The sequence below is a fragment of the Ochotona curzoniae genome, unplaced genomic scaffold, assembly GCF_017591425.1.
Source record: "Ochotona curzoniae isolate NIBS_2020 unplaced genomic scaffold, NIBS_Ocur_1.0 contig_64, whole genome shotgun sequence".
In the NCBI taxonomy this organism is placed as follows: domain Eukaryota; kingdom Metazoa; phylum Chordata; class Mammalia; order Lagomorpha; family Ochotonidae; genus Ochotona; species Ochotona curzoniae.
Window position 1 is genome coordinate 39,313,407 of NW_024466502.1, and position 14,056 is coordinate 39,327,462.

The 14,056-nt window shown below is 38.7% G+C and overlaps 1 protein-coding gene across 5 annotated transcripts in view; it reads left to right on the plus strand.

Annotated features, from left to right (window-relative positions):
* Positions 1-14,056, plus strand: part of NAA16 (N-alpha-acetyltransferase 16, NatA auxiliary subunit) — a 51,668-nt gene that overhangs the window by 16,812 nt on the left and 20,800 nt on the right. For 4 of the 5 annotated variants that reach the window (XR_005884932.1, XM_040991341.1, XM_040991343.1 and 1 more), the window contains 3 exons: positions 1,104-1,223; positions 4,099-4,194; positions 7,947-8,053. Coding sequence is in view for 4 of the 5 variants with exons in the window: in XM_040991341.1 (XP_040847275.1) it covers positions 1,104-1,223; positions 4,099-4,194; positions 7,947-8,053 (323 nt within the window). In the remaining variant the exon portion in view is untranslated. The other variant, XM_040991345.1, reaches the window with a different exon arrangement.

The window sequence follows — 14,056 nt, forward strand, 5'->3', positions numbered from 1 at the left end:
TTAGCTTTTACTTTTAGCTGTAGGCTCTGCTTAAGTCTTGTTAATGTATAATATCTGTCAGATTTAGCTTTTCAGTTAATGTTGCTGACACCACTATTTTTCAGACTGTTGATGCAGTCCAAATAAATGCTTGGGCTTCTTTCTTCACTACTACAGTTGATGAGAACAAGGAAAAATAAAGATTATGTTTTGATTTTGGTATACTATCACTATTCATGATTCAGTCTTGATATTTTTTTCAAATTGCCACTTGCCTTTGTCTTGTGTCATTAATAGAAAAAATTATTAAGAAGTTGTATGATTTAAAGCTTCTTGAAAAGATTTACTTGAAAGTAGTATATAAATAGTAATAATAGTGTATAAAATCACTAATATGCTGAAACGTAAATGCTGAAAATGGTAGGAAGAGATTACAAAGGGTTATTAATTTAAAATGGCTTCTTTGGGGGATGGAAGTTAAAATATGTTCTTTTTGGAGAATCTTTTTTGTTTTGGGTTAGCTGTGCTTCCAGTTAGGAGAAAGATTCCTCCTGTCTATACTCATTTTCAGTTAGTAGGAGTTATTAGTGGAAAGGATTTGAAATTTACAGGAGGCTCAGACTATGTCATGTGACTTCTTCCTATAAAATGATGTTGAGTTGTAGAATGTTATTAATACTTTTCAGATTTAATGACAAAGGGAAGTTATAATTTGAGTGGAGAATTTACTGATTAGTAAAGGTATTTTCAAGTTTTGCCATAGGAAGGTGGGTATATTTCATTAGAATTATTTGGCCACTTTGCTTAATGGGTATGTGAGGGTGCTTTAGTTACCACAAAAAGTATAAAATGTAATGCAGAGTTTGTTTTAATTACAAATTAATCTCTTACATATATATTTGGAAGGAGTAGAAAAGTAATGTTAGTGTTATTTGTTAAATGGAGGCTCTTTTCCAAAGGCAAACTGCGCATTGATTGGTGGGATATGAATTGCAACATGCACCATGGGGAATATCAAATCTTGCCTTTATGACATCTGTTCACTGATGATGCTTAGTGAAGTCTGTGGAATCAAAGAATTTAGTGTTTAAATTAAGTGAATATAACTTTAAACTTAATTTTAGGGGAAATACTGTTGAAATTGGGAAGATTAAATGAAGCCAGTGAAGTATTCAAAAACTTGATTGATCGGAATGCAGAAAATTGGTGCTACTATGAAGGCTTGGAAAAAGCTCTCCAACTTAGTATGTAATGAATTTTTCTTCCCTTCTCTTAATGTTTGGGTATGATAAAATGCAAAGTTACAGTACTTGAACAGATAACTTTAGCATTCATACTTGTTTTTCCATTTAGTAAAGTTAGAGGTTGAACCGTGAAAGTGATTTTAGGTATTTATAGTTAGGTGGTAAAATCATGGAGATAATTTTAGCTTCATTGCTCCATCAGACTCACATCATTTTGGCCAGAGAGATGGGGATTCTGTTTCTCCAAAATGTTACAGTTGCTTAAACTTATTAAATCATTAGAGACCTGTTAACTTCAAGCTCTAAATCTAAGAATAGGGCCAGATAAACCTGCTGAGGGCAGGTAGTATATATAGCATTGGCATGAAAATTATTCTGATAATTTCAAATGAGGACAGTATATGTAGGAAAATGTTACTCATCTTCATTTGAAATTACATGGCTTTGACCTCTCAGAAATCTAGAGCTGTTCGGTTTTCCCTAGTATTTTCAGAATGTTTGTAGGATCAGTTCCTAAAGTGTTGACTCATGGGTAAATAACAGGTATGAATTAATTATGCAAATGACTTAAAGCTGTTGAACATAATTTCTAAACATAAAGCATGATGAATAGGTATTCATTTTCTAGTTATGTTGTATTGTGAACTGTGAGGAAAGTATTGAATTCTAGTTTGTTATAAATTAACCTACAAATTGTTATAAGTTCTTGTTCCTTTACCTGTTTTAAGACAAAGACGAAAATATTTATTAGATTGGTAGTCTGGAGGAAAATGAGTGAAAGTCATATGCCTAAAGATTAAAGTGGGAGATAAGTGATTTTTCTTTAAAGTATCAGTTGCTGACATTGCTAATAGTGAAAATGAAATGCTTGTGACATTCTGTCAGGGTCCTTTTCTGTGAAATTTGTTTATTTGAAACTAATGAAATTACTTTCATCTTTTTAGGTTTCTATAAGGACATTTTCTCCCCCATGGTAAGTTCTGGAGCTCCAGTTTGTGACTTCACATAGGACATTGTAATGTTGTTTTTTTGTCTTGTTAATTATATAAGATCTGTTATATAACTAGGGTAGTGGACCATTTTTTTTAAAACTTAAATTTTGCCTTTCTCTAAGATTAGTGTAAACTGGAGAACTATCGTATAATATAAGCAATCATGTAAATTTTTATAAAAGGATACTTGATATTTCGTAGTCTTCAAGTCAAATAGAATATGAGAACTGCTTTTTATTTTCCCAGTTTTTAATATATGATCACAGTGGAGCTCCAAAACATATTATTGGGGGAAGGAATGAGTCCACATAATTCGATCATACTTTACCTTTTAAAATAAGATCTTGAACCAGACAGAGGTGGTTTTCATGTTACTGTATTTTGAGCTACAATCTGTTAAGTCTTTATAATGTGAAAATGTGTTTGATTTCTTTGTCTTGAAAATTTTGTAAATTATTTTGTTTGTTCTGTATAATAAGGCATATAAGCTTTTTGTAAATTACATGTATGTATTATTTTAGAAAAAGGAGCACCCAGATTTTACTGTGTGAATTGTTGCAGAGAAACTATAAAATAGGTGCTTCTTGGTTACTTTTATTTTTGAATTTTTTTAAAGTAAGAATGATAGGGAGAGACAGATGTCCATGTGCTAGTTTACTCCTCAAATGGCCACAGTGGCCAGAGCTGAGCCAGTTCAAAGCCAGGAGCCAGGAGCTTGCAGATCTCCCATGTAGGTGCAGGGACCTACGGACTTGAGCCATGCTCTCTGCTTTCCTCAGGCCACAAGCAGGGATTGGATTGGAAGTGGAGCAGCTAGGATATGGATCAGCACCCATATGGGCTGCCAATGCCACATTTGGAGGATTAGCCTTATAAGCTACCACACTAGACCCTGTTGAACTCTAAAAGTGATATTAATTAAGCCTTTGACTATAATGTCATTTAGAAATTACCTCAAAAATTAAAAAAAATTTTTAAAAGACTTATTTTTATTGGAAAGGCAGGTAGGTATACAGAGAGGAAAATCTTTTGTCCAGTGGTTTATTCCCCAAGCAGTCGTAATGGCTGGAGCTAAGCCAGTCCGAAGCCAGAAGCCCAGAGCATCTTCCAAGTCTCCCATGCTGGTGAAGGGTCCCAAGGCTTTGTGCCATCCTCAACTGCTTTCCCAGGCCACAAGCAGGGAGCTGGATAGGGAGCAGAGTCGCTGTGTTAGAACCAGTGCCCATATGGGATCCTAGTACGTTCAAGGCGAGGACTTTAGCCACCAAACTATTGCACCGGGCCCTTAAATTGTTTTTTAAACGGTGATTCTTAGATGGGAAGGTATTGCTTTTCTGTTAAAGTGTATTTTATGTTGAGGAAAATGATTGGGCTGATAGAATTCTTTATTGGAGTTTTATCCAATATTTTAAATGTCAAAGCTACTATAGAAATTTAGTTTGTCTTTTAAACTGTAAAACATTTGTAGTCATGATCATGAACTGTTGTCTGATTAGATGTTGAATACATTGGGGCAGGGAGGAGCAGATATAGGCTTCTTTAGCTTAAAGTGTACACAAAGGTATGGTGGGTATGAAGAGGATTTTCTTTTTCATGAATTGTGAACTGAGAAGTTGCGTATCTTGAGTCTGTGGGTTGATGTATATAATCTGAATTTGATATTATGTCTGTTGTGATGAAAGAAGCATTGGATTTCTCTATTTTGGGTTTAAAATGATACAGTAATGATAGTATTTTGCCACCACAGAAGTATAAGTGTTATGCAGAAATTGAAAACTGATATTATATCAGTGCAATTTTTATTTAAAACAATTTAAAGATTTATTATCATTTTATTTAAGTAAGTTTTGTTGCCGTGACTCATACAAATTTACTGATAATAGGCACTATAGAAGAGAGGCTTCAGATTTATGAAGAAATTAGTAAACAGCATCCCAGAGCAATTTCACCTCGAAGATTACCTTTGAATCTTGTCCCAGGTAATGCTAAGGTATAGTTTGTGACACTAGTAATTAGTTGAAATTACCAAATTTTGTTTATATTTTCAAAACTTGTTCTTAATGCAAAGTTCACATCTATACTATTTTTGTGGGTTGGAGTGTGATCAGTTGAATGTTACACTTGAAGTTTGATATCAGAAGTTAACCTGTATAAAACTCTTCTTAATTGACTTAAGGAAGCACATGGATGGTAATTTCCCTAGACTTGATTAATTTATGTATTTATAATTAAGTGGTACAAGTTTCAAAGTTTATATCATCTTCACAAAGTATAAATTCAAGTAAAGAATTATGAGGTCTTTGTTCTCGCCACAGTATGTAAGATGGCATCACCATTCCTTTAAAGGCCTTCTGCTCAGGGTTGACCACTTTCTGTATTTTTACTTTTGACCACATCTTTGCTTCTACTTATGGAGTTCCAAATACTTTGCATTTTTAAAACAAATTGTTTTGGTTTTTTAATTCCAAATACTGGGTAATCATGGCCTTAAAGCAAGTTGCTTTATGTAGCTGAAATTTTAGCCAAGCTAGGCCATTAGCAGGAAGCTGGATCTGGAGTCCGACAGCCAGGATATGAATCAGTGCCCCATGTAGGTTGGCAGCATCACAAGCCATCACTAATCCAATTATGCTGCAATGTTGTCCCCAATATTTGTCTTCTAAAAGTGTGCAATTTAATGTTTTAGTATGTTAGTACAATTTTCTCAAGTTATTAGTTTCAGGAGATTTCCAAGACAAAAGCTCTGCCTGCATTAGTCATTCTTTATCTCTGCACAATCACAAATATGCTTTTTGTACACCTTTAGACTTAATTGTTTCAGATATTTCATGTAACTAAAATCATACCATTTTGTGACTGACTTTTAAAAAAAAATCAGTCTCACAATGTATCTTGTGTTTTACAATGTAGGTATATTTTTGTAGGCGCTTTTAAATACATTCATGTATTTAAGAATACTCTTAAGAATACTCAATTTTAGGCTACAAAGGGGAGTTTAATTTTTCTTTTTTGAAACATGGGGCTTCAAATTGATGCTTAAAATTTGTGGTCAATAAAGTTTGTACAATTCTGGACACGTCACAGTGTGTAGTAGGAAAGATACATTTACTCAGGTGTCCTATTGGATAAAATGCAGCAGTTGAGGTTAGAGTAGAACCATAATGGACCCTCTGGAACATTTTTTCTATGAAATGTCAAGACTTCTTACAAGAGAGGTCCCAGGTGGTGAATGTGCTTCAAGAGGTCACTATCACTTTGAGGGTCAGGTATCCATTATTTTTGAGGTACTAGTGAACATATTTAAATAATGTAGAGTTATAGCTGTAGAAACTGAAATAAGCAGTATATGATAAGTAATTTTGGTTGTCTAGTCCAGTATGATAAGTAATTTGGTTGTCCAGTGTGACATATGCCTTAAATTCCTTGAATGCCTACTTTATGTGCTTCTCATTGTTGATAAGAAGTTTTATAACAAGTGTTTTGAATTCTGTATCCCCCATTTTCTCGATGTCTTCCTCAGTGAACTCTGAGGTTGGCACAGGGTTTTGCTCCTTTGCAGGAGCGTCTTCAGCCATATTCACTATGCCTCTGTCTCATCTTTTGCTCTTGGCTATTGCATTTCTGGTTAGCAGATTCTTCTCCTTGGAGCAGGTTTCTAAGTTCTGTCACCCACAGGTCTACAGTTCGATTTTATTTATTGCAGTTGGCACACAACTCTTTGTTTGCAGTTAGTTGTGCCACTCCCTCCAGCAAATTCAAGGTCTGGACTCATATGTTAGATTTCTACCATGGTCTCCATAGCCCCGGTTCCTGGCTCACCACTCTCCACCTCCTGTGATACCATTCTGAGGTTCTGAGGCTGCACTATTGTCTGTACAACTTTTTTCCCACTTCCAGTTGCAGCAATTCCCAGGATTAGGCAAACATCAGGCAAACATCAGGTGTTGTTGGTGTTGATCTTGCCAAATCTTGTTAGGTCTGAGGGCCACACAGACCTATTTTGACCAGTACAGTGCCATAGTCAGCATTATTTTGCTGTGGGACCAGTGCAATGCACCAAGCTCAGTGAGTTTGCTCCCAGCTCAGCGCATGTACAGCTCACTATTGTTCCCTGCAGTCTTAAATTCTTTGCCATATTGTAAGAAATGGCACCTGATGTGCCACTAGTAAAGTTCTTGATCTGCTGGCCGTTAGGTCTGTGGGCTACCCAAACCTGTCTTGGGTGGAACCTGTATGATGCCATGTTGTTGCAGTTCTCTGAGTCAGAAATGAGTTCATTCTCAGCTCCGTGCATGTGCAGTGTTGTTCATAGCCCTTGCCTCCCTACATAAAATGGCGCCGGATTCAGCTCTAAGGGTGAAAACTGGGCTATGAAATCCACCTTGTTCCCGCACTGCTCATGTGGTACCTGCCACTCTGTGTCTCTGTTCCTAGTCAAATCAAACAGACCAGCAAGACAGGCAGTTTTTTGCCTGGGTTCACCTCCTGAGCTCCTGGTGAACACCCATTCCCACCTTGTTGCTGGTGGAATTCTGGCTGCCAGTGGAGTTCAGATTGTGGTGGTTTGCTGAATGCTGCTGGGGTATCAGTCACTGCAACACCACACTGTTTGGTCTGCTGCTTTCCTGTGTCTGTCAGTCTCCATGGAACACCTTTGCTGTTGTTCTGTCCTTTTCTATTTCCTGGAATATGCCCTCTCTGCTTCACACTGGCTAATATTCCTCCATCTGTTTAAGCATGTCCTTACCCTATTCCACCATCTTGATTCTGTAAATGAATTCTTTAACTATTGTTTGTCCTGTTCTGCCAAATTGAGTTGTTGGTTTATTCCATCAAAAAGCGTATTGTGTATGTATAGGCAGAAATGTATGTGAGAGGTTTTCTTTTCTGCTCAAGTCCCTTTTTTTTAAACAGAAAGTGATGACATGGATTGTTCTACATCTGCATTTTCTTTTTAACTCCTGTCTTTGAAGAACTTTTCCATTAGCATATAAACAGTCTTCTGCTACTCTGACCTGCAGTCTCAGAAACAGCTTACTGGGAGGAGAGGTTTTTAGTATTACGGCGGAATGAGTGTTGAGTATACTTTTATATTTCCCTTAAAATGTGTTTATTTGAAAGGCAGAGTTACGGAGAGTCAGTGTGATTTTTCCTTAGGTGGTTTACTTCCAATATGTTGCAAATTGAACTTTTTAACTCTGATGCTTCTAGGGCTTATATAATGTCTAACATGTATTTATTACCAGTTTTTGTTTTTTGGAATATTGATTTTTCTGAGGGCAGATTTTTTCTCTAAAAAATTGTTTTAATTGCAGCTCTATCAACCATACCCAAAATGGTTTCTAACATGTAGAAGGAACTTGATACATAATTGTGAAATAAATGAAGAAATGAATATTGAAATAAAACACAAGATTATACCAGGATACATAGCGGTGTATCAGTACTGTTGGAATAGCCCTCTCTGGATGACTTTATGAGTAGTCCGTGTTTTGAACGTTAGACAGTAGTATTTACCTTTTGAGGATATTTTCCAATTTAGATCTAGAGGATTATGAAGTTATCAACTGAGGTATTTGGTGTTAGCTTCTTGGGAGTATTCAGAAATAATGCTAACTGACTTTGGGTTTAAAATTTGTATAAGGGAATAATTGTTTCTGAGGGAATTTATGGAATTGTTTTAATAGGTAGTTACATCAGTGAGATATACTTAGTACATGTTTGTTTCTAGGTGAGAAATGCAGAGACCTAATGGATAAGTTCCTGAGGGTTAACTTCAGTAAAGGCTGCCCACCCTTGTTTACTACTTTGAAATCTTTATATTACAATGCAGAAAAGGTAAAATTTAATTTCTTATTTGCTCTAGAGTTTGAGTTTAATATCTGTCGAAAGGCTTCAATATAAATAGTATGCTATGATTAACTAGTTTATTCTAGTAAGATTGTTCACTGTTAAATTTTATTCTAAATAAATATGCTGGAAATATATGCGTGCGGTATAAGTAATGTCAAAATAAAAGTCTGAAATTTAAAGTACTGTGAAGGCGGTTTATTTTTAATACTTGTTAGATTTTGGATTTTTTGTCTTATTGCATTTTATATTTCAGTGCTCTGTGATTATTTGTCTATTTTGTGGTATAGTTATGAATTTTTCTGCTTTTTTTCTTCTTAAGATTTATTTAATTTTATTGGAAAGGCAGATAGGAGGAGAGACAGAAAGGAAGATCTTCCATCTGATGACTCACTCGCCAGGTGGCTGCAATGGCTGAAGCTGAGCCAATCTAAAGCCAGGAGCCACTTCCAGGTCTCCCACACACATGCTGGGTCCCAAGGCTTTGGGCTCTCCTCCACTGCTTTTCCAGGCTGCAGGCAGGAAGCTGGTTGGGAAGTGGAGCAGCTGCAATTAGAACTGGCATCTATATGAGATCCTGGTATGTGTAAGGTGAGGACTTTAGCCACTAGGCTACCATGCCAGGCCCAGATTTTTCTACTTGTTATGCCTATTTTTACACTTGATCTTAGCCAAAAGGCCGAGAAGCGATGTTATGCCTATTTTTAAACTTAGAGCATGGGTAATTGAATTTGTGCAAATTAAAATGTCATTTGTTTATTAGCTTTAATAGATTACAAATTTTAAAATTATTTAAACATTTTTAAGTTAAAATTTTAATTTATTTGATGATAATTATGGGGTTGATCAGGATGGGAATGATCGAGGATCAGGAAAAACTGGGTGTAATCATTATTTCATAATTCTCCATTTCTTGTTTCTGGTGGAATGGTGGAGATAGAAGAGGAAGCCACACCCAGTCTCCCAAATTTCCCAGTACCCAGGGTCCTGCTGAATTGCATGTTGTGAAGGTTCTGCATAAGTGGTTTGGATAGTTCTGAAATGCTGTTGATTTTGCCGATCCATGGTGAGGCAAACCTCTCCCATGTCCATTGGCTGCCATAGTTAGGGTCCCTATTCACCCAGATTTTTGCTGTCATCGTTTGCTGGGGTAGTTGTCCAGTTTGCTCTGTTTTGCTTCTGTGGTGGTGTATTTTCCATGTGCATCATGATCTGCTTCCACAACAACACCTTTTTCACTTGCAGACAGGACCAAGGACCAGAATACTTGAGCCCCTCTGGATTCCCCACCTCCTGGGCTCACAAACCCTGCACCCACGTCACAGGTGGGCCCCATAACCTGGGCAAGGTGATCCGAGCCCCGAACACAATAAATTTTAAAGACTTATTTTATTTTTATTGGAAAGGCAGATATACAGAGAGGAGAGATAGAGAGGAAGATCTTCCGTCCAATGATTCACTCCCCAAGTGAGCACAATGGCCGATGCTATGCCAATCCGAAGCCAGGAGCCTCTTCCAGGTCTCCCGCACGGGTGCAGTGTCCCAAAGCTTTGGGCTGTCCTCGACTGTTTCCCCAGGCCACAGGCAGGGAGCAGGATGGGAAGTGGAGCTGCCGGGATTAGAACCGGCACCCACATGGGATCCCAGGTGTGCAAGGCGAGGACCTTAACCACTGCGCCATCGCGCCGGGCCAAACAATAAATTTTAATAAAAATAGCTGTTTGAAATTGGTTAGAGAGAGAAGGCAAAAAAGAGAGCTTGTGTTTGCTGGTTCATTCCCCAAGTGGTTGTAGGCGAAGCGGGGCTGGTCCAAAGCTGGGAGCAAGAAATTTCTACAGATCTCCAGTTGGGTGCAGGGACCCAAGGCCTTAGGCCATCCTCCACTGTTTTCTCAGGCCACTAGCAGGGAGCTGAATTGGGAGTGGAGCAGCCAGGGCTTGAATCATAACCCATATTGGGTGGTGGTACTATAGGCGGAACACCAGCCCACTGTACCACTGATTCTAACAATTTTTTAAATTTAAAAATAGAGATTTAAATCTTGGTCTTAAAAGCAGATTACCAAGTATTAATACTTATAGTTTTATTCTAGAGTATTAAGACTTAAAATCTTATCTTTTAGTCAATGTTTGTGAAAGTTACTACTTAGTTATCTACTTAGGTAGATACGTAGTGAAACCTCTGTCACTTAGGTTTATTTAGCTTTCACCTTTATTGTATATGTTAAATAGCAGTAGTTGTAAATAATAGAATTCCGAAAGCTAGTTCAGTAATAAATATATTATTGAATTGAATAAATTGAATTCAAAAAATTGAATTACACTTTCCTCCCTGAGGCAGCAGATTTCTTAAGCTACTTGGTTAATATAAAGCATGATTATACATTTTAAAAAAAAATCTTAGTTCCTGGGCCCGGCGTAGAGGCTTAGTGGCTAAAGTCCTCACCTTACACATACCAGGATCTCATATAGATGCCAGTTCTAATTGCGGCTGCTCCACTTCCCAACCAGCTTCCTGCCTGCAGCCTGGAAAAGCAGTGGAGGAGAGCCCAAAGCCTTGGGACCCAGCATGTGTGTGGGAGACCTGGAAGTGGCTCCTGGCTTTAGATTGGCTCAGCTCCAGCCATTGCAGCCACCTGGCGAGTGAGTCATCAGATGGAAGATCTTCCTTTCTGTCTCTCCTCCTATCTGCCTTTCCAATAAAAATAAATCTTTAGAAGAAATCTTGGACCCTTATTTCTGTAGCATGTTTTATTTCACTGACGTCATTGGCTGTGGTATCATTTTTATGAGAAATAGTGATTAGTATGAAATGTGTAGTAGTGCCTTCTAGTAAATCTTTTAGATTACTTAATATTTCACAAATTTTTTCTTTTTGCTAGGGAGATGAAATGTCTAATAAAATGCAAATTGTGTCAAGGAATATTATATTTTCAATAATATCTTACAATATCTACTGACATATTAAAGGATTTAAGTTGTCACTCAGCTCAGTCTTTGTTTTTATAAGTAGCATAGTTTAATTTTTAAAAAAATTTCCAAATTTCTCCAGAATTATTGTTAAAATGGGTGTTAAAAACTTATTGTTACCTTATGTAAAGCTTGGATTGCACTGATTTTTGAGAGGGAGAGAGCATCACAGACACAAATATCCCATCTTCTCACAACTTCTGAGACTTTGTGAGGATTGCACAATCCCATCTGCAGCGTTCCCTCAATTCCAGCTGGACTGGGTCTGGGCAGGAACACAGTGCAGCTCCCACACGGGTGGCAGGAATCAGATTGCTTGAACCATTAATGCTACGGTTAGTGTCACTTGGTGTGGCAGGGTGTAACAGGTTAGGACAAAATCTGAGTGAAAGTGCCCAGCCATTCAGAGTGAAGTGAGCACATGGAGAGAATATACCTGACAGGCCAGGTGGGCAGCTCAGCAGAGGACTGGGAGCTTGGAGAGCTGAGAGTACCCTGAGTAGGCCAGGAGATCTCGGGAAGAAGCTGATGGTGGATTGCATTCAGACAGGACTTAGAAGGGAATTGGTCCAGTTTGATCTGTTTTTGTTCTGCTTCTTATGGATTTGCTAGATGTGAAAACAGTAAATTCCTTCCAAGGTTTTATTATCCAGTATTATCAGACTTCGCAAAACAGAGAGGATTCTCTTGGGGTACACCCCCTAGAGGAAGGCTTTTGAGGTTTTAGTATCTCATGATTATCAGGTAGCCCACTTGGCGCTGCACAGGGAATTCTCTTGAGCTGCCTAGCTTGACAGGATAGCCGAAACTACATATAAAACTACTGCTAACTAGGCAGGACTTGGTAGTGGACTTCTTTCAAAGTGCTAGAAGCTTGTGCCATTCCTGTCCTGAATGCTTTGTTTCCCTTAAGCCCCTATACACTTAGGTAAATTTTCAACTTCTTTCCTAAGAGATAAACTGCATTTTATTAATTGATGTAGTATTGTTTGTACCAATGGTTATTATGAATGATGTTGCTGTGAACATAAGTATGTAAAGTTCTTTTGTGTATATTATTTTTATTTAGGTATATATCTGGGAATGACATTGCAGGGTCAAATTGTAACTCTGTGCTTAAAACTTTCTTTGAAAGAGTAACAAAGAGACAAAGATCTTGGCATCTACAGTTCACTCTTCAAATGACTGAAATGGCCAGGAAAGGATCAGGCTGAAGCCAGAAGCTTCATGTGGCTCTCCCAACTTAGTGAGAGGCCCCAGCACTTAAGCCATCTTCATTTGCCTTCAGGGGTGCAACAAAGTTACCCCCATGTTTGAACTTTTATTTTGTTTAATTTTTTAAAAATTCTTTTTTTTTTTTCAAAGTAAGATGTACAGAGAGGAGGAGAGATAGAGAGGAAGATTTTCTGTGCACTGATTCACATCCCAAGCAGCCGCAACGGCCAGAGCTGAGCCAATCCGAAGTTAGGAGCCTTTTCCGACTCTCCCACGTGGGTGCAGGGTCCCAAGGCTTTGTGCCATCTTCGACTGCTTTCCCAGGCCACAAGCAGGGAGCTGGAAGGAGAGTGGAGCTGCTAGGATATCAATGGTGTCCATATAGGATTCCTGCCTGAGGAAGGCGAGGGGTTTAGCCACCAGGCTGCTGCGCTAGGCCCCCATGTTTGAGTAAATAAAATCTTTTTTTAAAAATGGCTGATACGTCAAATATCTTTTCATGTGCTGCTGTCATCTCTGGAGAAACATGTATTCAGATCTTTTTGCCCATTTTTTAAGTTCGATTATTTCATTAGAGTTGTAAGAAGTTGTTTATATAATTCACATACTAGTTTCTTCTCAAATACACAATTAGGAACTATCTTCTATTCTGAGTTGTCTTTACTTTCTTGATAGTGTTACTTGATGTATAAAAGATTTGGTTTATACCCTTTCTCTTTGGTTGATTTTTTTTTTTTTGTCTTACCTATGTCTAAGAATATTTTCAAATTCAACTTCATGAAGATTTACACATATTTTCAAAAAATGTATAGAAATTCATATTATGGCAACATGAATTTTGACATTTTTGTACAGCAATATAAGCCTATGTTTAATTTTCTTAATTTCATTATGTCTTTGAAATATACTTTATTGTTTAAATTTGGGGCTGATGTTGTGGTGTTTCAGGTGAAGTGCTGCCTGTGAACCCACATCCCATATGGGCATGGGTACTGGTTTGAGTCCTCCTACTCCATTTCTTACCTTCCTGCTTGTGAAACTGGTCCATGTAGGAGACCTGGAAGAAGCTTTTGATTTTTGCCCTACCCAGCCCCAGGTTTTGCAGCCACTTGTGTAGTGAACTAGTGGGTTGAAGTTCTGTCTTCTCGCAGGGCAACTGGGGCATGTTCCCAGCCCTAGTTCTTGACTCTTTCAGGGGTGACTGTGGTTGAGCCTGACATGATTTGTACTTAGTCCCAGCTTGTGCCAGCGAATGTTGTGGTAAAGCCCTGCTGACCTGCACCTATTCTGGCTCTCATTCTGTGCTATGTGGTGCAGCAGGCCAGCCCAGCCCAGCCCAGTCCAGCTCAGCCCTCCCCTACGTCCAGCCTCACATACCAGCCAACAGGTATTGTAGCCTGCTGGTCCACCCCCATTCCAAGCTCCCATGCTCACCAGTGAAAGCAGCAGACCAGTAGGGAAGTCCTTGAAGCTCCCTACCAAGCCTGCTTCCAGCCCTAGGTGTTGAGGGTACAAGTGAGTGCTATGGCCCAGTGTGGCATGGCCTGCCCCATCTTGGCATTTGCCTACAAGTGCTGCAGCCTAGCTGTGCCTGACCTGCCCCCATCCCAGCTCACACTGGTGGGTGCTACCCAGCCTGTCCAGCTGTCAGCCCTGGCCCTCATGTGAACTGGTGGATGTTGGGGCCTGGTCAAGCCTGCACCCCGTCCTGTCTCCCGTACATGCCAGTGGTTTCTGTTGAGTGGCCTGGGCTGCTCTCATACCTGGTACTTGTGCTCACCAATGAGAGCTGTGACCTAGCATGGGG